This window comes from Cyprinodon tularosa, unplaced genomic scaffold (genome assembly GCF_016077235.1).
Source record: "Cyprinodon tularosa strain WSP-4 unplaced genomic scaffold, ASM1607723v1 ctg1491, whole genome shotgun sequence".
NCBI classification, from domain to species: domain Eukaryota; kingdom Metazoa; phylum Chordata; class Actinopteri; order Cyprinodontiformes; family Cyprinodontidae; genus Cyprinodon; species Cyprinodon tularosa.
The window spans coordinates 5,707-30,232 of record NW_024038322.1 but is presented as its reverse complement, the minus strand read 5'-3'; the positions used below and the strand labels follow the sequence as shown (position 1 = coordinate 30,232).

Here is a 24,526-nt window from a genome sequence, read left to right as displayed (position 1 = left end):
TCAGACTCTGTAGGTCTCTCACACACTGCAGGTCTCACTCTCTGTAGGTCTCACACTCTCCGTAGGTCTCACACCCTGTAGGTCTCTCACTCTCTGTAGGTCTCTCACACTCTGTAGGTCTCTCACACTCTGTAGGTCTCTCACACACTGCAGGTCTCACTCTCTGTAGGTCTCACTCTCTGTAGGTCTCACAACCTGTAGGTCTCTCACTCTCTGTAGGTCTCTCACTCTCTGTAGGTGTCTCACACTCTGTAGGTCTCTCACACACTGCAGGTCTCACTCTCTGTAGGTCTCACTCTCTGTAGGTCTCACTCTCTGTAGGTCTCACACTCTGTAGGTATCTCGCTCTGTAGGTCTCACTCTCTGTAGGTCTGACTCTCTGTAGGTCTCACACTCTCTGTAGGTCTCACTCTCTGTAGGTCTCACACTCTCTGTAGGTCTCTCACTCTCTGTAGGTCTCACTCTCTTTAGGTCTCTCACTCTCTATAGGTCTCACACTCTGTAGGTCTGTCACACTCTGTAGGGCTCACAGTCTGTAGGTCTCACAGTCTGTAGGTCTCTCACTCTGTAGGTCTCTCACACTCTGTAGGTCTCTCACTCTGTAGGTCTCACACTCTGTAGGTCTCACACTCTGTAGGTCTCTCACTCTGTAGGTCTCACACTCTGTAGGTCTCACACTCTTTAGGTCTCTCACTCTCTATAGGTCTCACACTCTGTAGGTCTGTCACACTCTGTAGGGCTCACAGTCTGTAGGTCTCACAGTCTGTAGGTCTCTCACTCTGTAGGTCTCTCACACTCTGTAGGTCTCTCACTCTGTAGGTCTCACACTCTGTAGGTCTCACACTCTTTAGGTCTCTCACTCTCTGTAGGTCTCACACTCTTTAGGTCTCTCACTCTATAGTCTCACACTCTGTAGGTCTGTCACAATCTGTAGGTCTCACACTCTGTAGGTCTCTCATACTCTGTAGGTCTCTCACACACTGTAGGTCTCACACTCTGTAGGTCTCACACTCTGTAGGTCTCACACTCTGTAGGTCTCACACTCTCTGTAGGTCTCTCACTCTTTGTAGGTCTCACTCTCTGTAGGTCTCTCACTCTGTAGGTCTCACAGTCTGTAGGTCTCTCACTCTCTGTAGGTCTCTCACTCTCTGTAGGTATCTCACTCTCTGTAGGTCTCTCACACTCTAGGTCTTTCACACTCTAGGTCTCAGACTCTGTAGGTCTCTCACACACTGCAGGTCTCACTCTCTGTAGGTCTCACACTCTCCGTAGGTCTCACACCCTGTAGGTCTCTCACTCTCTGTAGGTCTCTCACACTCTGTAGGTCTCTCACACTCTGTAGGTCTCTCACACACTGCAGGTCTCACTCTCTGTAGGTCTCACTCTCTGTAGGTCTCACAACCTGTAGGTCTCTCACTCTCTGTAGGTCTCTCACTCTCTGTAGGTGTCTCACACTCTGTAGGTCTCTCACACACTGCAGGTCTCACTCTCTGTAGGTCTCACTCTCTGTAGGTCTCACACTCTGTAGGTCTCTCACTCTGTAGGTCTCACTCTCTGTAGGTCTGACTCTCTGTAGGTCTCACACTCTCTGTAGGTCTCACACTCTAGGTCTCTCACTCTGTAGGTCTCACTCTCTGTAGGTCTCTCACTCTCTGTAGGTCTCTCACTCTCTGTAGGTCTCACTCTCTGTAGGTCTCACTCTCTGTAGGTCTCACACTCTCTCTAGGTCTCTCACTCTCTGTAGGTCTCTCACTCTCTGTAGGTCTCACTCTCTGTAGGTCTCTCACTCTGTAGGTCTCACACCCTGTAGGTCTCTCACTCTCTGTAGGTTTCTCACACTCTGTAGGTCTCTCACACTCTGTAGGTCTCACACTCTGTAGGTCTCACACTCTCTGTAGGTCTCACACCCTGTAGGTCTCTCACTCTCTGTAGGTCTCTCACTCTCTGTAGGTCTCTCACTCTCTGTAGGTCTCTCACACTCTGTAGGTATCTCACACACTGCAGGTCTCACTCTCTGTAGGTCTCACTCTCTGTAGGTCTCACTCTCTGTAGGTCTCACACTCTGTAGGTCTCTCACTCTGTAGGTCTCACTCTCTGTAGGTCTCACACTATCTGTAGGTCTCACACTCTCTGTAGGTCTCACACTCTGTAGGTCTCTCACTCTGTAGGTCTCACTCTCTGTAGGTCTCACACTCTCTGTAGGTCTTTCACACACTATAGGTCTCACACTCTGTAGGTCTCACTCTCTGTAGGTCTCACACTCTGTAGGTCTCACACTCTGTAGGTCTCTCACTCTCTGTAGGTATTTCACACACTATAGGTCTCACTCTCTGTAGGTCTCACTCTCTGTAGGTCTCACACTCTGTAGGTCTCACACTCTCTGTAGGTCTTTCACACACTATAGGTCTCACTCTCTGTAGGTCTCACACTCTGTAGGTCTCACACTCTGTAGGTCTCTCACTCTCTGTAGGTCTCTCACACTCTAGGTCTTTCACACTCTAGGTCTCAGACTCTGTAGGTCTCTCACACACTGCAGGTCTCACTCTCTGTAGGTCTCACACTCTCCGTAGGTCTCACACTCTGTAGGTCTCACACCCTGTAGGTCTCTCACTCTCTGTGGGTCTCTCACTCTCTGTAGGTCTCTCACACTCTGTAGGTCTTTCACACTCTGTAGGTCTCACACTCTGTAGGTCTCACACTCTCTGTAGGTCTCACACCCTGTAGGTCTCTCACTCTCTGTAGGTCTCTCACTCTCTGTAGGTCTCTCACTCTCTGTAGGTCTCTCACACTCTGTAGGTATCTCACACACTGCAGGTCTCACTCTCTGTAGGTCTCACTCTCTGTAGGTCTCACTCTCTGTAGGTCTCACACTCTGTAGGTCTCTCACTCTGTAGGTCTCACTCTCTGTAGGTCTCACACTATCTGTAGGTCTCACACTCTCTGTAGGTCTCACACTCTGTAGGTCTCTCACTCTGTAGGTCTCACTCTCTGTAGGTCTCACACTCTCTGTAGGTCTTTCACACACTATAGGTCTCACACTCTGTAGGTCTCACTCTCTGTAGGTCTCACACTCTGTAGGTCTCACACTCTGTAGGTCTCTCACTCTCTGTAGGTCTTTCACACACTATAGGTCTCAGTCTCTGTAGGTCTCACTCTCTGTAGGTCTCACACTCTGTAGGTCTCACACTCTCTGTAGGTCTTTCACACACTATAGGTCTCACTCTCTGTAGGTCTCACACTCTGTAGGTCTCACACTCTGTAGGTCTCTCACTCTCTGTAGGTCTCTCACTCTCTGTAGGTCTCTCACTCTCTGTAGGTCTCACGCTCTCTGTAGGTCTCACTCTTTGTGTCTCTCACACACTGACATGTAGAGACAATGACGTCAATGATGTCACCATCCGGACCCACAGAAAGGGTCCCTGTGGTTCAATTGGAGACAGATTAGAGCAGATTAGGAGGCCATCTTCCTGCTAGATCCCACTCAGGTGGAAATGACTGACAGGATTATGCTAACGATGCAGCACGCTGACAAATCCTTACCGACCCACTGTGGTCTGCTGCTACTTCTAGGGCTGTTGTTTCCAGCAAGGGCCACTATGATCATTTTGGACTGTGGAGTTAGGAAACCACAGCCCGTATATCTTGGGTGAGATGTGTACAGGCTTCTAGTTAAACTTTATGAGGAACAGTTCCCTGAATGTAAAATAAATGTTTTTGCTCTGATGAGGATCTAAAAAAATTATATTGACCTGCTCTGTGTCTCAGTGGGTAGCACTGCTGTTTTGCAGCAAGAAGGTTCCGGGTTCACTTCCTGGCCCGGGGTCTTTCTGGATAGAGTCTGCATGTTCTCCCTGTGTGTGTGTGGATTCTCTCACAGTCCAAAAACATGACTGTTAGGTTAATTGGCTTCTCTAAATCCTCCTTAGGTGTGAGTGTGTGCTTGAATGATTGTTGGTCCTGTTTGTCTCTGTGTTGTCCCGCGATGAACTGGCGACCTGTCCATGGTGTACCCAGCCTCTTGCCCGTAAACAGCTGGAGATAGGCACCAGCACCCCTCGCACCAGCACCCCTCACTTGGGATTAAGCTTGTTGGAAAATGGATGGATGAATGGATCTAACTAGAAACATTAGATCTATATGCTGATAATCTGTCATGGTGATAAAATGCAATCCTTCGATAATCTGTGTAACAATCAGGACCGTTGTTCTTCTCTGCATCCTCTGTCGATTTCCTTTCCCCCGCAGTCCTACTGTGAAGACCCAGACCTGGTTCTGGAGCTGAAGAACCTGATCGTTATCTGCGCTGACACACTGCAGGTCTGCTCCGCTCTGCTGCATCTCATCGGCGGGTGTCAAAGTTTGGATTGAGACGTGTGGCTCTCTGTGCAGGGTTACGGTTTCCCAGTCAGCCGACTCTTTGACCTGTTGTTCGAGGTGCGGGACCAGTACAATGAGACGCTGCTGAAGAAATGGGCTGCGGTCTTCAGGTGGGGCCCACTCATCAGTGACTGATGCTGATCTGTGGGGAGAAACAGGAGCTGTTCTGCAGGTGGTTCAGATCCAGTCATGCTGCCCCGATCCTTTTAGGGCAGCAGTTCAAACCCATGACTCCAGTAGTGAGTCCCTGAGGGTCAGAACCCTTGGTTGGCCTTTTCTTAAATTACAGTGAACTCGTGCTGAGGGTTGGGTTCCATATGAATAATGTTTCTCACTGTAAAATGATAGAGATTAAATGGTTGGGGAGTTGTCATATTTCTGGTCACATCAATCTTCTATAATCTTTGCTGCTGTCGCTGCTGTCAACTCTGTGCTGAATCTGCTTTGTGTGCAGAGAGATCTTTGAATCGGACAACTACAGCCCCATCCCAGTTGAAACAGTGGAGGAGTATAAACTGGTGATCAGTCGCTTTCCCTTCCATGATCCTGAGATCGAAAAGGTTCCTCCATGCAGCCATTTGCACATCTTCCTCAGCTCTCATTCCTCTCAGTCACGTTCAGCTGTGCTTTGTTTGTGTGAGCAGCAGGACTTTCCTAAGAAGCTGCCGATGTCACAGTCTGTCCCTCAGATCTACGCACAGGTCAAAGAGTTCATCTACGCAAGCCTGAAGTTCTCCGAGTCGCTGCACCGCAGGTACTCTTCTGGTTCTTTTCTTAAAGCAGATTCATCTGCTGATCCTGCTGGAGGTTTCTCCAGGTCTGGATTCTGTCCTGAATCTAAGTGTTTGTGTTCTCTCAGTTCCACAGAGATCGACGACATGCTGAGGAAATCCACCAATCTGCTGCTGACCAGGACACTGAGCAGCTGTCTGCAGAACCTGACTAAGAAACCGCACATAGGGCTGACTGAGGTGGGCCCAGCTCCAGGTCTCATCCATTCCCCGTGACCTTCAGTCATCTGTTGTGAAAACTGTCAACTTTCCCTCTGCAGCTGGTGCAGATCATTATCAACACCACTCACCTGGAGCAGGCCTGTAAATATCTGGAGGAGTTCATCACCAACATCACCAACATTTCCCCTGAAACCGTTCACACCACCAGGCTCTATGGCCTGTCCACCTTTAAGGTAACCTGCTGCCCTCACCTGGCTGATAGAGCTGAAAGACTTTAGTTTGATGTAGTGGAGCCGTTCTAAGGCAGAATTACTTAGCAGTGAAGAGCAAAGGGGGGGTCTTGGTATGGCCACTCGTCCAGGTAAAGTCAGGCTTACTCTGTATAATTTTTTTTTTTTGCCCTTTTCGGGCTGACTTCCAGCCTGATGGTGCGTGGTGTAGTGAACAGGGGGTAACGAGGGGCGATTAGCCGCTAACGACCACCTCCCCATCTGGAATCTTAAGGTCGGGAGAAAATCAAACATGTTTGAAATTCAGTCGGCCGTCGTAAAATGGTTGTGGGTAAATCGCTCAGTGGGCATACAAGGATTCTTCTTCTTCTTCTTCCTCTCAGAGGAAACCCCAGAAGCATTACGGGGGTGCAATGAGTGAAATGGAGTTCTTTCTATATTGCACAAATAGCCAAGGCAGCGCGTTTCACTCTAGTGCGCTTCATATTCCTCTTCTACTGGTTTTCTTCTGGAAAGAAGAGTCCGAGTAGCGCCATCTCACTGCGGAGCTGAGTCCCACCTGGTTTTTAGACGTACAGTGTGAGCAGGTAGATCGCATCAGAGCGTCGGGTCGCACAGTGTGAGAACAAACATGGTGAGCTGGGAACTTTTAAATCCTGCAGCTTCATCGTACAGTTTGAGCTTTAGCTGTGTGCAACGATTGAAAATATTGTACAGTGTATACCCGGCTTTATGGGACCTCTCCATGTACCGAATCCCATCATCCCACCCTGACATCACACATTAGGAGACATCACCAACTCGCTGTTCTTAGATCAAGGCCAACCAGAATGCACAGTGACAAACTGTTAGGAATGATCGTCTGACGCTAACTGATGATAATTGATGATAACCTACGATAACTGATGAGAACTGATCGTTTGTGATAATTTAGGATAACAGATGACAACTGCTGATAACCAGTGATAGTTGATGCTAACTGTTTATCCTGACAGAGGAAAACTCCCAATGAGATAAACTGCTTGGAAAAAATGATACCAGGCAGATAATATCAGGGTTTATGAAGCACAGAGATGAATCATCACAATGATCTTAATAACCTCCATGTTTGTAAATCGATCCAGTTCAGGTAGCCAGCTCCTCCGCAGCCCTGTGCTCAGCTGCTCCTCATGGCGAGCCGGTCTGTAAACACTGAGACTCTTTTCTAGGATGCTCGGCACGCTGCCGAGGGAGAGATCTACACCAAGCTGAACCAGAAGATCGACGAGTTCATCCAGCTGGCGGACTATGAGTGGAGCATGGCCGAGTCCGACGGCCGCGCTTCAGGGTACCTCATGGACCTCATCAACTTCCTCCGCTCTACTTTTCAGGTTTTCACTCATCTTCCGGTGAGTTTGATAAGTTCTTGTTTTTACTTGAACTTTTGACATTGTTTCAGCTCCGGCCCGGTCCAGTCCGGTGTTTTCTTTTTTTACCTGAATGCTCCCCACCCCCTCCCTCTCCCAAGACATGCTAGTTCTGCTGATTTGATCTGTGTTCAGAGTCTTAGAGCCTCCAGGATAACTGCTTTGATTTGCTCCCTCCTTTCCATTTATTGTTGCTGCATCTTTTTCCCGTCCTTTCCCTCCTCCCCCCTTTCTTCTGTTTTTGGTTGGTTTGGGGTTTTCTGATCAGAATAACAACAATGACCATGCGTCGATGTCGGTGAGTAAAGTCTGCCTGGATTTCATGACACGTTGCTGCCATTTTGCAGCCGCTGGGGAACATGGACTGCATGCTCTGCTCTTGGCCTGTGGTTTCACTCCTGTGTTCTTAAATAATGACATTTATGGGAAGCGGGAAAATCTGTAGACTCTGCAAGAGGACGTCTGATCGTGGCGATACTGAGAGGAGGACCGGAGGAAGATGCAGCCAAGTTTTAAGGCCCTGAAGGCCTTTAATGCTGTGAGCTAGCAGCAGCCATCAGGGTGGACTGGCTGCACACTGCCTAACAGCTGCTTACCAATCAGCAGGTACCTTAATCAAGCTTCACTGCTTAGCGTAGGCTCCCTCCTTCAGTCTGAAAGCTGCAGCCCCCAGTGGGCGGAGCTTCAATCTGCATCGACGCACAGAAGAAGCTAGTTCTATTTCATCCCTACTGACCGCCAGAGGGCGGTGCTGAAAGCACCGAATGTTCCCTTCGGGCATGCGCAGTTCGAGTAATTATACCAACAGAGTCACACCTGTGACACCGGATGACCACTCAGAAGCTATATAGCCTGGTGTCATCCTTTGCTCTGCTACTTTTTTCTTCTCGCAAGCGGTTCGCTAACTTCCCCATTGTCTGAAGCCCCTGTCTCTTGACCAGAGTTGCGGTTATTCTCCGCCCTCCCAGGGCTGCAACGGGTCGATTCTGAGGATTACGGAAGGTAAGTGAGTTGTTTGCTGGTGATGGTAGCGTCCGCGCCCCCTCTCCCGGCTCACGACTTTAGCTTTTTACCTACAGCTTCGTGCTGTTTTGTTTCGAACTGGTTACGGCAGCGTTTTCGCCCCTACTCCCAGTGTGAATAACTTCACTGCCGAAGTTATATACGGCTAACGTAGTTAGCTTCTTTAGTTTGTTGGTGTTATACCTGGTGACGGCAGCGGTTTTCGCCCCCTCTCCCAGTATATTCCCTACTTTTGCATCCTTTTTTTCACCGGTCTGCGCTGCTATAATTACTGACGGCCGCGGTTTTCGCCCCCTCTCCCAACCAAGTGTGGTCTACTTCGTTTGCCGAAGTTGGAGACGGCTAACGTTGTTAGCCTTTTTTGGTTTGTTTGCAGCCTTCTTCATCGGTCTGCTTAGTTATGAATGGTGACGGCAGCCTTTTCGCCCCCTCTCCCAAAATCAACCTTTTTTGCAGCCTTTTCGTTGGTCTGCTCTCTTAATTGGTGACGGCAGCGTTGTTCGCTCCTACTCCCAACTTAAGTTTCCATACAGCTAACGTTGTTAGCTTTTTTGGTTTATTGGTTTTATACCTGGTGACGGTAGCGGTTCTCGCCCCCTCTCCCAGTATCGGCTGCCTTGTGCTCGCAGCCTCTTTCGTTTCTCTGCTGTAATTGGTGACGGCTGCGTTTGCGCCCCCTCTCCCGATTTTCGATAACTTTCTGTTCTTTAAGCCTTGTCGGCCTTCGACATGGATGGCTCTCACAGCTGCATGGATTGTGGGGCTGCCCTGCAGGCAGAGGATGGCCACGACCTGTGCCCTACCTGCCTTGGACATGAGCACCTTTTGGAGGCGCTGTCTGAGAACCCCTGTATGAACTGCAGCTTTATGCCCCATGCAGTGAGGGTGGCCCGGTTGGCCCAGTTGTGCCCCCAGGAGGGCTCGGACCTTCCGCCCTCTGGGCAGGTGGTTCCCCCCAAGCGTTCTAAGCGCCGTGGTGGGACCACAGCATCTGTGCCCCTCCCCCGGAGGAAGCGGGCCAAACCTGACCAGGGCCTGTCCACAAGGGTGGAGCAGTTGTCAGCAGAGCTGGCAGAGATGAAGTCCTTGTTGCAGACACGGCAATCTGATCCCTCGCTCCCAGTGGTTGGGCTCTCTTCCCCACCAATGCCCGAGCTGGTTGTAGAGGATGACGTTATCTCTCTGGCTGCTTCCGCTTCTCATTTTAGAGATGAGGAGGAGGCAGGGTCCTCTCAAGCCTCTGAGGCTGGTTCATTTTCATCTCAGAGTGCGGTTGGAGAGGCCAGTGACGGTTCCATGCGGGAGGTCATGTCTATGGCCCTGAAGCAGCTGCAGCTGGAACTCCCACAAGGAGAGGCATCCACCTCCGGCAGTGCCTTTTTCAGACGTGGAAGGGCTCCTACTCCTTTTTCTGTACCTCCATCAGAGGAGTACTTGAAGGAGTTACACGCCTGTTGGCGGGAACCGAGAGCGCTATCGCGTCTCTCATCGGATGGTCGTGTATTAGCTGCCATGCATGAGTCGGTGAAGGCCGGCCTGGACCGTATGCCAGCAATTGAACCAGCTGTTGCTTCACTGATTGTGTCACCAGATGAAGCCCTGCGTCCTGATGTCCGGTGCCCGCGGACTCAATGTCGGGTTACAGATGACCTCCTCTGTAAGGCGTACAATGCAGGAGCGCGTGCTGGCCGCCTTGGCAATTCCCTGGCGCACCTCATGTTTGCCCTGTCTGCATCTGTTCAGGACACTGGTGGTGCAAGTGCGGCGGTTGGTTATAGTGACGCAGCGCTGCAGGCCTTCACGCTGATGACAGGAGAGCTTGGACGGGTCATGTCTTTCCTTGTCCAAGCTCGTAGACAGGTCTGGTTGGCACAATCTCCTCTGACTGAAGCATGCCGTAGGACCCTCAGGGGTGTCCCGGTTGTACCAGGGGAGCTGTTTGGATCAGCTGCCTTGGAGGCGCTGGAACGGACTGCTCAGGCACGTCAGACTAGCCAGCAGCTTTCCGGCCTTCGCAGGAGCATACCTGCCTTTCCCCAGCGTTCGGGCCGCCCTGCCACTACCCCCAGCGTTCAGCCACGACCTCAGACTGGTGGCAGACCTGTTGGTTCCTATCCCCATGATGTGCGGCAGAGACCGAGGAGGGACTTTTGTGAGCCAGTCTGCCGCCCTGTTAGACAGACCCGGGCCTCAAATCCTGGACGCCCTCCCCCCAGAGCCCCCAGGGGCCGTGGGGATAGAAGATGATGCCACCGGGCCAGCCGTCGGACATTTTTCCCATCAGCAGCTGAATTTCTGGGCTGCTCATGCCGTAGATCCATGGGTGGTTGCCACCTTAACCAATGGCTACAGGCTCCAGTTCCGACGGCGGCCCCCCCTCTCACACCGGGTCAAGATGACTGTCATCACAGACCCGGTGAAATCTCAGGCACTAGACCAGGAGCTTTCCGCCCTCCTGGGCAAGGGGGCAATCGAGTCTGTAGATCCTCTGCGGCAACCCAGAGGCTACTACTCCACATACTTCCTTGTGGCCAAGAAGACCGGCGGTTTTCGCCCCATTTTAGATCTAAGGGGACTGAATCGGTACCTGAAGGTCCTTCCCTTCCACATGCTCACCATAACAGAGGTCCTTCAGACCATTGTGGCGGGAGATTGGTTTACATCAGTAGATCTGACAGACGCCTACTTTCACGTGCCTATTGCGGCAGAACATCGCCGTTTTCTCAGGTTTGCCTATCGGGGGCGCCATTGGCAATTCCGGGTGCTCCCATTCGGGCTCTCCCTTTCCCCGAGGGTGTTTACTCGATGCGTGAAAGCAGCCCTCTCTCCTCTACAGGCCTCCGGAGTCAGGATTCTGCCATACCTGGACGATTGGCTTCTTTGTGCTCCCTCTCAGGTAGCTGCCTCTCGGGATACGTCCCAGCTTCTACTTCATGTGTCACTGTTAGGCCTCAAAGTCAACTTGGCAAAGAGTTGTCTTGTTCCATCTCAGACAACCACCTTTCTTGGGATGCATCTGGACTCTGCTACCATGATGGCCCGTCCATCTGTTCACAGGGTGGACGACATACTCCAGCTTGTCCGTCGATTCAGACTGGGCAGGGAGTTTCCCTACATCATCCTCCTGCGAATGCTGGGCAAACTGACATCAGTCACTCGTGTCGTGCCCTTAGGGCTGCTCCTTCTGCGTCCTTTGCAGCGATGGCTCAACAGCTTTCGCCTAGACGCCAGGCTGCACAGGCATCGCAGGCTAATGGTGACCAGGAGCTGCCTCCATGCCCTAGCTCCTTGGCGAGACGGGACCCTTTTGTCCAGTGGTGTTCCAATGGGGCTAGTAGTGTGTCGAAGGGAGGTGGTCACCACGGATGCCAGCCTCATGGGCTGGGGTGCCGTGTGGCAACACAGAGCTGTTCGGGGTCTCTGGGACCCAAGGGAGCGCACCGAACACATAAATGTGCTGGAGCTGCGGGCTGTGCACATGGCCCTCAGGTGCCTTCTGCCCCACCTAGAGGGAAGGCACGTGCTGATTCGGACAGACAACACCTCTGTTGTTTATCATATAAACCACCAAGGTGGCACCAGGTCAGCACGTCTCTTGAAGGTGTCGAGGGATCTCCTGGAATGGGCGTTTCCCCGTCTGTGTACCCTGCGCGCAGCGTATCTGCCAGGACGGCAGAACCAGGTTGCGGACTCTCTATCCCGCCAGGCACCTGCTCCGGGAGAGTGGTCTCTTCACCGTGACGTAGTGCGCATAATCTGGAACCTCTTTGGGCAGGCAGAGGTAGATCTGTTCGCCACAGAGGAGTCGACCCATTGCCCCCTATGGTATTCCCTAACCGGGATGGCGGGCACACTGGGCCAGGATGCACTGGCTCATCCATGGCCGCAGGTTCTCCTGTATGCCTTTCCACCCCTCTCACTGATTTGGCCGACTCTACGGAGGGTTCTCGAGCAGGGCCACAGAGTGTTGCTGGTAGCTCCGTTCTGGCCAGCGCGGCCGTGGTTCCCGCTGCTTTGGAGTCTGTGTCACGGTACTCCATGGCGTCGTCCAGCAAGGAGGGATCTGCTGTCTCAGTTGGGGGGACAGATATGGCACCCCAACCCTCAACGTCTCCAGCTGTGGGCATGGCCCCTGGGAGGCTGACTGGGTGTTCAGACACCGTGAGACACACCGTATTGAGTGCTAGGGCTTCCTCCACTCGGCTGCAGTATGCTAACAGATGGCGCCTCTTTTCTCAGTGGTGCTCTGCCCACAATGAGAACCCAGTTTCCTGCTCGGTGCCCACTATTTTGGAGTTCCTCCAGTCTCTCCTTGATAAGGGCCGCTCTCCTTCGACCCTTAAAGTGTATGTTGCAGCAATTTCATGTCTTCACCGAACTGTTGACAACCGTACAGTGGGGTGCCATGAACTGGTTTCACTTTTTCTGCGTGGTGCTCGTAGGTTGTGCCAGCAGCCAGCCCCACGAGCCCCAGATTGGGATCTGCCGTTGGTTCTCACGGCTCTGTGCCACCCTCCATTCGAGCCTTTGGCACAAGCAGAACTCAAGTGGCTTTCCTGCAAGACTGCTTTCCTGATGGCTATCGTCTCAGCTAAGAGGGTCAGCGAGCTAGATGCTCTTTCTGTCAGCCCTAGGTGTATCAGGTGGAATCCAGATGGCTCTGGTGTTAACCTGTGGCCTAATACTGCGTTTGTGCCTAAGGTGTTGTCTCCTTTTCACCGTAACCAGCCATTGCGGCTGGCTCGGTTTCAGCCTCAATCTGGTACAACTGAGAATGAGTCATAGTTGTTGTGCCCAGTAAGAGCGTTGGAGGCATACATTGCAGCCACCGCCAATCTGAGACGCTCGGACCAGCTTTTCCTATGCTATGGGGGTCCAAGTTTAGGCTGTCCTCTTTCTAAACCGCGTCTGTCCCATTGGATTGTGAGTGTCATCTGCCACGCCTACGCTGCAGGTCACTGCTCCCTGCCAGTCGGTGTGAGAGCACATTCCACCAGGAGCGTCACCGCTTCCTGGGCTGCTTTGAGAGGGGTTCCGCTGGAAGCTATATGTGCTGCTGCTTCATGGGCTTCCCCAACCACCTTCACCAGGTTCTACAGTGTCAATGTGGCTGCCCCTCATCCCCTGGGTCAGGTCCTTTTACAAGGTTCTGCTGGGCCTCCTCTGTGAGGTATGTGCTCAGGATTCCTTGTGACATCGTTGGCATTAGTCATTCAGTGTTTTCAGCACCGCCCTCTGGCGGTCAGTAGGGATGAAATAGAACGAAAGTTACGTATGTAACTACGGTTCTATGAATCCCGGATGACCGCCAGAGCTTCTCTGTCACTCAGAATCCTTGCTTTTGCGAGAAGATTCTGTAGGAGCAGAGCAAAGGATGACACCAGGCTATATAGCTTCTGAGTGGTCATCCGGTGTCACAGGTGTGACTCTGTTGGTAAAATTACTCGAACTGCGCATGCCCGAAGGGAACATTGTGCTTTCAGCACCGCCCTCTGGCGGTCATCCGGGATTCATAGAACCGTAGTTACATACGTAACTTTCGTTTTACAGAGAGCCTTGGATCGTCAGCTGTTAGCACTCAGCTTCTGGAAGCATCATTGAAATGATTTCTTTTTTTGATAAACACGATTAAACTAGAAATTAATAAATGCAGATGTAACCGCAATAAGAAACAAGCCTTCCTATTGGCTGATGGGTAGATGAGGTCACTCTTCTACCCTGTGTGAGCCTCACTCTAAACATTGGATCAGATAAAGAGTTTAGGTTTTTATTGTCCTCCAGCCTCACAGTCCGATGCAGATTTAAAACCAGGCTTCCCTCCAGTCGTCTTCCGTTTGTCTGTCGGCCATGACAGGTTTTTAGACCTTTCCAGGCATCTTTTCTCTCCTAAGTGCTCCTAAAATTAGCCAATCCTGTTCAAAGAATAACTGCACAGTTCCAGCTGTATGGAGTGAATTCTGCTCCATTATTGTTTCAAGCAAAGCACGTTTTGTAAAGTTAAAAATGAAAAAAAAGAAAAAAAAGAAAAACTTCTGAATCAAGAAAAGTTTTAAAAATTTCTTCAAGTGAAGATGCATTTCTATTGGTCTGCTGGACTTTGGCAACAACTCTTTTATAAAATAGAAGGAAGGATATCAGTAACGCTGTTGTGGCTTTAAAATAATTCCTACCTGATGACGGTTTAGTTTGCCTCCATTTCTGGCTGCATGCTTTTGTCTGTTTGGTTTGATGTTTACTTTAAGCCTGCATGGATCAGATCAGTGATGGGAACCAGAACCGATCAAAGCTAAACATTCCTGGGAAATACCAGCCTGTGAATTACTGATGTCTCCCTCTGCAGCCGGCTGGGATCTGGAGCAGGCTACCAGGGCTAATGCATGATCAGGAACTTCTGGGTGGATGCTGACATTAAATATTCATTTCCAGCTAAATACACATTGAAATATTTCAATAAAACCATTGTTTAGTAATTGGCTGTTAAATCTGATGTAGAAACCTACATTATTGCATGTTATTAATATAAGCCAACATTTGTCAAAGCAAAAGGCACATAAACACACATCAGAGGAGTTTCACTCATCCCTGAGCAGCCGAAACGTTTTCATCACTAACTTAGAAACGCAATCAAACTCCAATAACCAGATCAGTTGCTCTGATTGGCAGAAAACATATTTACACTAAATTAATACTGTCTGCAGCAGTAATAGAAAACCACAGACCTGTAGTATTACACAGTACAGAAAATATTAGACCAGTTTAAACAGTTTCCAGGCTGTCAGAACGGCCACCTAAATTCTAACTCTAATCCATAAACCCTAATTTCTAAACTCTAACCATTAATCCCTAACCCCTCTATAGAGCACTATAGGAGTTGCACTTTTCTATGAGTGTATAAACATCTAGTCGATGAAAAAGTAGTTGACTAAAAATTTCCCACAATGCACCTTGAAAAGTAGTGATCATCCATGGTCACTAGATGAGCACATATATCCCAGAATGCTTTGCAAGCTGCAAGTATCATGGGATTTGTTGTTGGGTTGAGAGAGAACACAGATGGTGCCTGAAAAGCAGTGATCACCTGTCAGTTCACTATATAGTTCATTATATAGTCCCTGCTCTATAAAGTGATGCAGGGGTCAGAGGTCAGAGCAATCAGTGATGGAGTCAAAGCTCAGAACTTACAGAAAAATAAAAACAACTTCCTGACCAGTTACTAGCTTAATAACTATGGAAGAACAGGAGAGGAAAAACAAACGGACGTTTAATCAAGCAATTCAAAGCCAATCAAAACGGTTTAAAAGCCAATATTTCTGAACTTCTCTTTCCGACCCAGAAGTTCCTGCCTCTGTGGGTCCATGGCCTCCTGGAGCAGGTTCTGTTCTTATTGTAGCTGTTGGGTCTGCGTTCTTCACTCCATTCATAGTCCTGTTGATCCAGAAGATTCTCCTGTCTCTATATTGACCGTTTTTTACCTGTTTGTCTTCTGTCCACCTTCTCCCACCTTGTTGAAACTGACCTTTTTCTACCCTTTGGTTTCCCTCTTCCTCTCCTTTCATCCTCGTCCCGATTTTATCTTTTCTTCTGTCTTTCTGACCTGATTGCTTCCTGCTCTACGTTATTACCGCTCCATCCCCAATCGGTGCCTCTGCAGGGGAAAGTGGCGCAGACGGCGTGCATGTCGGCCTGTAAGCATCTGTCCACGTCGTTAATGCAGATGCTCCTCGACTCAGAGCTCAAGCAGATCAGCATGGGAGCCATTCAGCAGTTCAACCTGGATGTCATGCAGTGTGAACGTGAGCAGGAACATTCGCACTCTAAAAGACAGCACACATTCAATCCACATCAAATCAATTTCACCTTTTTACACTTTTTTATGGGGGGACTTTTGTCCTGTTATTGTTGCAAGCAAAGAACATAAAAAAAGCAATCCAGAATAACTTTGCTGTTTTCCCAGGTTTTGAACAGATTACATTTCCTTCCCTTTGGAGGGCGGGAGGAAAGACGCATTTCTATTGGTCTGCTGGAAATAATATTTTTATTGCTGGGGCGTTAGGATTTGGCTGGAAGTGAAGGGAATATGATCTGGAAAACACAGTTTGGAAAGAATGAAATTTATAAAACTGAAAAATTAGACTATGAAAACAAGAAGAATTGAAAACATACAATTTGAAGATATGCAATCTGTATAAGAAAATTTTTAAAAACTTGAAAAATTAAATCTGAGAAAAAAACTCAAACCTTTTTTTGATTGAAAGAAAAACAAAATATCATTTTTGGATTGCTTAATGACGTAGCAAAATTCACTTCATAGATTTTAAGTTTATTTATACTCCTGTTATATTGGGAAAAAATATATATGACATATTATTTGTGTATGATATATATATTTATGGTATATTTCAGTTTTGTTGAAGCGTTATGACATTAAAACAATAAATGATGGATGTTATTTATATATAAAACAGCAATATGTTCGATTTTAGGAGCATTTATGTGTGAAACTGATGAGGTGATGAGGAAGGATGCTCTGATTTTTCCACCATTCAGAAACTGTCAACATTCAGTAAAAACATTTAGACATTTTATTTAAAGGCCTCTGTTCTCAAAAAAATGGCCATAGAAGTGTAGAAGCCCTGTGTTTCCATGGCAACAGGTATTTATCAGTCTCGTTTTTAGCGGTTTCCATGTTTCAGGACGGTTATTTGCTGTTTAACCTGGATATTTCTAACGTCAGGCTGTGTCTCTGGTTGTTCTCAGTGTTTGCCAGCTCAGAACCTGTACCAGGCTTCCAGGGCGACACGCTCCAGCTGGCCTTCATCGACTTACGACAGGTAAACCAATCGCCTTCCAACAATCCTTATCAGTTACTGTGGAAGCAGGAGGAAACATGGAGGCTGACAACAACCGCTATGCTTCGGTTTGAAGAAGGTTTTAGTGGCTTTTCCTAAAAGTAATAATCTCTGCATCTACACTACCGTTCAAAAGTTTGGGGTCACATTGAAATGTCCTTATTTTTGAAGGAAAAGCACTGTACTTTTAAATGATGATAACTTTAAACTAGTATTAACTTTAAAGAAATACACTCTAAACATTGGTAATGTGGTAAATGACTATTCTAGCTGCAAATGTCTGGTTTTTGGTGCAATATCTACATAGGTGTATAGAGGCCCATTTCCAGCAACTATCACTCCAGTGTTCTAATGTGTTTGCTCATTGGCTCAGAAGGCTAATTGATGATTAGAAAACCCTTGTGCAATCATGTTCACACATCTGAAAACAGTTTAGCTCGTTACAGAAGCTACAAAACTGAGCTTCCTTTGAGCAGATTGAGTTTCTGCAGCATCACATTTGTGGGGTCAATTAAACGCTCAAAATGGCCAGAAAAAGAGAACTTTCATCTGAAACTCGACAGTCTATTCTTGTTCTTAGAACTGAAGGCTATTCTATGCGAGAAATTGCTAAGAAATTGAAGATTTCCTACAACAGTGTGTACTACTCCCTTCAGAGGACAGCACAAACAGGCTCTAACCAGAGTAGAAAAAGAAGTGGGAGGCAACGTTGCACAACTGAGCAAAAAGATAAGTACATTAGAGTCTCTAGTTTGAGAAACAGACGCCTCACAGGTCCCCAACTGGCATCTTCATTAAATAGTACCTGCAAAACACCAGTGTCAACATCTACAGTGAAGAGGCGGCTGCGGGATTCTGGGCTTCAGGACAGAGTGGCAAAGAAAAAGCCACATCTGAGACTGGCCAATAAAAGAAAAAGATAAAGATGGGCAAAAGAACACAGACATTGGAGACTGGAACAAAGTGTTGTGGATGGATGAATCCAAGTTTGAGGTGTTTGGATCACAAAGAAGAACGTTTGTGAGACGCAGAAGAAATGAAAAGATGCTGGAAGAATGCCTGACGCCATCTGTTAAGCACGGTGGAGGTAATGTGATGGTCTGGGGTTGCTTTGGTGCTGGTAAGGTGGGAGATTTGTACAGGGTGAAAGGGATTCTGAATAAGGAAAGCTATCACTCCATTTTGCAATGCCATGCCATACCCAGTGGACAGCGCTTGGTTGGAGCCAATTTCATCCTACAACAGGACAATGACCCTAAACACACCTCCAAATTGTGCAAGAACTAATTAGAGCAGAAGCAGGCAGCTGGTATTCTATCGGTAATGGAGTGGCCAGCGCAGTCACCAGATCTGAACCCCATGGAGCTGTTGTGGGAGCAGCTTGACCGTATGGTACGCAAGAAGTGCCCATCCAACCAATCCAACTTGTGGGAGCTGCTTCTGGAAGCGTGGGGTGCAATTTCTCCAGATTACCTCAACAAATTAACAGCTAGAATGCCAAAGGTCTGCAATAATTGCTGCAAATGGAGGATTCTTTGATGAAAGCAAAGTTTGATGTAAAATAAATCTTATTTCAAATACAAATCTATTTCCTATTCATTTCACAATGTATGGTGGTGAATAAGTGTGGCTTTTCAGGAAAACACAAAATTGTTTGGGTGAACCCAAAATTTTGAACGGTAGTCTATATGGACCAGATTCTGTTGGTAAACACAGCAGCGTACCGGAAGCTGGATGGGGGGGGGGGGGGGGGGGGGGGGGGGGGCACAGCAGGAGGCAAGAAAAAAACTTCAATAATAGAGCGAATTTTGTTCCACTATTGCTGCCAGCAAGTAAGCTGTGCTTATAATAATAATAATTATTGAACCTAATAGATCTCACATTGGAGAAATTTACTTCTGCATTTAACCCATCTCCTTCGGAGCAGTGGGCTGCCATTGTGCGGGGTAAAGGGTCTTGCTCAGGGACCCAGAGTGGCAGGCTGTGGGAGTGGTGCTTTGGTCCACGGAACGAACAAATATATGTGCCAGAGTTTAACGGGTGGCTGAATGCTCACGGGTTCTCCTGTTCTGCAGGTCCTAGACCTGTTCATGGTTTGGGATTGGTCCACCTACCTGGCCGACTATGGGCAGCCGAACTCCAAGTACCTGAGAGTGAACCCAGCTACCGCTCTGGCTCTGCTAGAAAAGTAAGTGGGCAGACGCAGGAAGGACTGCTGGGTGGGGTACAGGCTCAGCAGGTTGGTTTCCACCAGAAATGAAGAAGCCTTTTAGGATGGGTTCTGATGGAATCCAACCTGAAGCTGAACTTCTACAGAGCTGCTCTGTTTGAGGGAAGACATCAGAGGGAAGGAGACGCTGTTTAAACTAAGTGGACCTGAGGTGGGAGAGTCGCAGTGTGAGCTCTGGGTTCTGGGGACTTCTGCCTCTCAGGGTTTCCAAGCTGCTCTTCTGTTCCTCTAAAGCTTTTTTTCTTCTTCTGTTTCCCTGCTGCTGCTGCTGCTGCTGCTGCTCAGAGTCTACCGAGGGTAGGTCACAGTTTAGCTGCATGCTCAGGTTCACCATCACTGTCAGATTTCTTCTTCCTCCATGGTGCCGTTCATCACGGCGCCCAGCAGGTTTCATTTACATGGAAATCATGTTAATGTTTCGCAGCGCCAGAAACCAGACTGGAGAATTATGGAGGGAATATCCTTCCGTTATTATTGTAAAAACATTTTTAGATTCAAATTTGAAGAAAAAAAAAACGATCTAGAAAGGAAACTTTCAGAAAATAAATTGGGATTAGCTTTGATGTTTTCTCAGATTTCGTTCGTTAAAATTTATTGTCTCAGATTTATTTTTTATATTTCCTATTTTTAATTAATTTTTCCCCCCAAATGTAGTTTTTATTATTTTAATAGTTTTTTTTTATATTTTTCAAATTTCTCTTTTTCAGATTGAGTTTTGTGAATTGCACTCTTCAATTCAGTTTATTTCTATAGCGCCAATTCAAATCATGTCAGGTCACTTTATAGATCCAGATCAACCAGACCATCCAGTCTGATTGGTTCAAAGTTTTCTGTCTACAGAAAACCAGCTGATTGTTTTTCAGTGTAGTCCTGTTTCTCTGACTGTGACTAACTGGATGTTCTCTCTTCATCCTCTGACATGGGAATTGGCTTTGAGCTCGTCTGCCAGGCCGCCTGTGGAGCTGGTTGACAGTTGCCTTTTGTATCTATTCTTCTTTTTCTATGTCTGCTTCTGTCTCCTTGAACCCCAGTCGGCCTCAGCAGATGGCCACTCACACTGAGCCTGGTTCTGCTGGAGGTTTCTTCCTGTTCAAAGGGAGTTTTTCCTCTCCACTGTCGCAACAAGCATGCTTAGTGTGAGTCAATGAGTCGATGCAATCAGCTGGTTTTTCTTAGAAAACTTTGAATCAATCTGACTGGATAATCTGGTTTATCTGGATCTATAAAGGTACTTGAGATGACATGTTGTGAATTTGCGCTATAGAAATAAACAGAATAGAATTGAACTTCCAGTAGTTTAATACTGTAGGCAAAAAAAACTGTGTTAGATAAAACCAACTCCATAAACCTCCAGTCTGCTGCCCCCTTCTGATCTAAAGGTGAAAACCTTCATAATCTGCGTGGTTAAACACAGATGAATGATTGCTGTGATTCCATTAGATTCTCTGGAGGCAGCCGCCATCCTGCTGCGGCCATGAAGCAACCATCTCTACATCTGATGTTTGAAGCAGTGTTTGCTCAGAGTCCGGTCCGACCCGTCTGGACCAGAACCCTGACAGCCTTTCTTTCTGTTTCCAGAATGAAGGACACCAACAAGAAGAATAACATCTTCTCCCAGTTCAGGAAGAACGACAGAGACAAGCAGAAGCTGATAGAGACGGTGGTGAAACAGCTGAGGAGTCTGGTCAACGGCATGTCCTCCTAAAACTTGCAGCAAACACGCCTCATCTCATGTGCAATATCCTCACGCTAGGAGGGAAACACGCATGCATCGGCCCGACCCAAAAAGACTGGTTCTGATCTGCCACAGAGCTACTCTATGCAGGCATCTAACATATGAACAGCTTAGAGACCCTTCCTGCCTGCATGCTCAGCTGCAGAACCAGAACCTGGAGAAGTTCTGCTCGCACCCCAACTATCAACTGCACAGGGACTATTTATTAGCTGCTCTTTAGAGACTAAATGTTTTCTACATTTTTTTTGTGGCGTGAATCAATTGAAGCTGTGATCTGATACAGGAAGTGACATCATCATCATAGGTCCAAACTTTCAGAACCAAACCTAAAAAAGGAGCGTCGTGGTCTGTTTCTGTGGCTCTGCTGGGAGGAACCGAGAAGATTAATCTGGAAACAGAACCACAACATTTCACTCATTCATACTTTATAGATCTTTGAGAGTCAGATCCGACCCGTCAAAACCAGAACTGAACCCATTAGCATCGTACCCCAACCTGTTAGCATCAGAACCCAACCTGTTAGCATCAGAACCCAACCCGTTAGCATCAGAACCCAACCCACTAGCATCAGAACCCAACCCGCTAGCATCAGAATAGAGTCCTGCAACTGGTCGGGTACCCTCAGGTCCCCGACGGGTCACCCGCTAAAATGCTCTTTTGCGGGTGAAAAATACATAAATAAAAATAAACGGGTCGGGGGTCGGGCGGATATTTTTTTAGTGCGGGCGGGTAGTTGGTGATTTTTATTTTATGCGTGTGTGTTGTTATGGATATCAGAAATGTTATATTAATCAGGCACTGGGGTCACCCTTGTAGCTTAAAGCCCTGCCGGCAGTGTGGGCTTCCCTCCAAAAAGGCCACAGTCGGTGCATACACGTCTGCTGCAGTGTTAATGGCGCTGTTCTGCAGCGCAGCGTACTATAGCCTATTACTTGATGTGTTAACGGGTTGGGTTGCGGGTTAAATATCAACAGGTCGGGTTCGGATTTGAATTGAAGATATCCGCGGGTGACGGGTCGGGTTCGGTAGTCATCCTAACGGGTTCGGGCGGGTGCGGGCTGGTAAAACTCGACCCGTGCAGGACTCTACATCAGAACCCTACCTGTTAGCATCAGAACCCAACCTGTTAGCATCAGAACCAACCTGTTAGCATCAGAACCCAACCCGTTAGCATCAGAACCCAACCCGTTAGCATCAGAACGCAACCCGCTAGCATCAGAACCCAGCTCGTTAGCATCAGTAACAAACCTGTTAGCATCAGAACCCAACCCGTTAGCATCAGAACCCAACCCATTAGCATCAGAAACCAACCTGCTAGCATCAGAACCCAACCTGTTAGCATCAGAACCCAACCTGCTAACTTCAGAACCCAGCTCGTTAGCATTAGACCCCAACTCGTTAGCATCAGAATCCAACCTGCTAACATCAGAACCCAGCTCGTTAGCATCAGAACCCAACTTGTTAGCATCAGTACCAATCCCGTTAGCTTCAGAACCAGACTCGTTAGCATCAGTACCAAACCTGTTAGCATCAGAACCAGACTCGTTAGCATCAGAACCCAACCTGCTAGCATCAGAACCCAACCTGCTAGCATCAGATCCCAACCTGTTAGCATCAGAATCCAACCTGCTAACTTCAGAACCCAACTCGTTAGCATTAGACCCCAACTCGTTAGCATCAGAATCCAACCTGCTAACATCAGAACCCAGCTCGTTAGCATCAGAACCCAACTTGTTAGCATCAGTACCAATCCCGTTAGCTTCAGAACCAGACTCGTTAGCATCAGTACCAAACCTGTTAGCATCAGAACCAGACTCGTTAGCATCAGAACCCAACCTGCTAGCATCAGAACCCAACCTGCTAGCATCAGATCCCAACCTGTTAGCATCAGAATCCAACCTGCTAACTTCAGAACCCAACTCGTTAGCATTAGACCCCAACTCGTTAGCATCAGAATCCAACCTGCTAACATCAGAACCCAGCTCGTTAGCATCAGAACCCAACTTGTTAGCATCAGTACCAATCCCGTTAGCTTCAGAACCAGACTCGTTAGCATCAGTACCAAACCTGTTAGCATCAGAACCAGACTCGTTAGCATCAGAACCCAACCTGCTAGCATCAGAACCCAACCTGCTAGCATCAGATCCCAACCTGTTAGCATCAGAACCCAACCTGCTAGCATCAGAACCCAACCTGCTGGCATCAGAACCCAACTCGTTAGCATCAGAACCCAACCTGCTAGCATCAGAACCCAACCTGCTAACATCAGAACCCAACTCGTTAGCATCAGAACCCAACCTGCTAGCATCAGAACCCAACCCGTTAGCATCAGAACAGAACTAACGATAACGCTAAATCTACTAACGCTAGCATCTCATTCATTCAAAACCCAAAATTCTGCATTTAGTCAGACAGAAAGTAGGCGGAGTCTCTTTGTTTGTGTAAAATTAATAATTTGTTGTGGATCTTTGAAAGTTGGACTGGTTCATTCCTGTGTGTGTGTGTTCTCCTATTTTGGCATCAGAGTGAGGACCGTTCCTCAGATTTACCATTGAAACTATGTGACGCCGAAAGCAACATGGCCGCCCCTCATCCATTCAATACAGGTTAAATACAGTCCCGGCATGGGCAGGCACTACAGACACCACCTGGTCAGAACCAGACCCTCATCAGAACCAGATCCTCATCAGAACCATCAGAACCAGACCCTCATCAGAACTATCAGAACTAGAGCTTCTTTAAACATTTCATAGCAGCGTTTTTGCACAGTTCTGTTTATTTATTGGTTAGACGCCATTAAAACTCTTAATTCATTCTTTCAATAATTTATCACATTTTAATTTAAATCTATTAATGAACCACCTTTTTATTTCAGAAACCTTTTTGGACCTAAGTTATTGAATAAGTAAACATTTAAGCACAGAAACTCAAACTCAAACATTTATAGTTTTTTTCTTTACCATTAGATTGGATGGTTGAAGGTTTTAATCTTTTAGTTTTTTTTTAGAAACCCTCTGATATTTTATGCAACATTTTTAAAAACAAAAAGTGAGCAATCCATGAATTGAAAAAATATAATGAGGCATTAAAATAGTTAGAGATAAGCGGAGTGAGATGCATTTCTATTGGTCTGCTGGATGTTAGCAGCACTTTGATTGGTCCAGAAAAACTTCCTCTTAAAACCTTTGATTTAGAAATGCGTTTAAATATTTAATTTCTGGATAAATTTGTTTTTTTCAAATTCACTCCATACAGGAGGGACTGAAATAAAAGCTGTTTTTTAAAAATGATTTTTTATCATTTGTCAGTTATATTATGAAAGTAAAGAAAGAGAAAATAAATGATCAATGGGAGTCCTCACTACAGATGGCAAGATCAGAGTGTGTGCATGTGTTTGGGGGGGCGGGGTCAACGTGTTCTCCACTTCCTGTTGTGTATCAGCTGTGCAGATGTGAATGATGACGTCCAGATGACTGATGTTCATATAAAAACTGCTGACTTCTCCACTTCCTGTTTTCTTTATTCCTGCCTGCTTTATTTTTACTCCCATCAGCCATCTTTGCTGAGTCATGTTCTCAGGATGAACAGCGGATGTTTTTCTTCTAATTGTTTCACAGCTGAATTATAATCCCTAAAAAAGTGGGGTTTTTTCTTATTGTTCCTCAGAAGCCTTAAATTAAACTCCGCCCCCTCAGTGAAGTATCGTGATCTAAATGCTAACAG

General features: G+C 47.5%; 2 protein-coding genes across 8 annotated transcripts in view; both read left to right on the top strand.

Annotated features, from left to right (window-relative positions):
* exoc6 (exocyst complex component 6) overlaps positions 1-21,241 on the top strand; it is a 41,231-nt gene extending 19,990 nt beyond the window's left edge. For 2 of the 7 annotated variants that reach the window (XM_038279238.1, XM_038279234.1), the window contains exons 13-25: positions 4,246-4,317; positions 4,390-4,487; positions 4,832-4,937; positions 5,022-5,131; positions 5,237-5,348; positions 5,429-5,563; positions 6,769-6,948; positions 7,235-7,264; positions 15,641-15,782; positions 16,747-16,820; positions 18,914-19,026; positions 19,354-19,365; positions 20,647-21,241. In XM_038279238.1, coding sequence (XP_038135166.1) covers positions 4,246-4,317; positions 4,390-4,487; positions 4,832-4,937; positions 5,022-5,131; positions 5,237-5,348; positions 5,429-5,563; positions 6,769-6,948; positions 7,235-7,264; positions 15,641-15,782; positions 16,747-16,820; positions 18,914-19,026; positions 19,354-19,365; positions 20,647-20,773 — 1,311 coding nt within the window. In that variant the 3' untranslated portion in view covers positions 20,774-21,241. The remainder of the gene's footprint in view (positions 1-4,245; positions 4,318-4,389; positions 4,488-4,831; positions 4,938-5,021; positions 5,132-5,236; positions 5,349-5,428; positions 5,564-6,768; positions 6,949-7,234; positions 7,265-15,640; positions 15,783-16,746; positions 16,821-18,913; positions 19,027-19,353; positions 19,366-20,646) is intronic. The other 5 variants (XM_038279239.1, XM_038279236.1, XM_038279240.1 and 2 more) reach the window with 3 other exon arrangements.
* On the top strand, positions 20,835-24,309 carry LOC119779564 (probable helicase with zinc finger domain). The gene is made up of 3 exons (XM_038279241.1): positions 20,835-20,861; positions 21,235-21,334; positions 21,963-24,309. Exons 1-3 carry the CDS (start codon positions 20,835-20,837, stop codon positions 23,144-23,146), a joined length of 1,311 nt encoding a protein of 436 aa, XP_038135169.1. The 3' UTR covers positions 23,147-24,309.
* Positions 24,310-24,526: the final 217 nt, after the last annotated feature.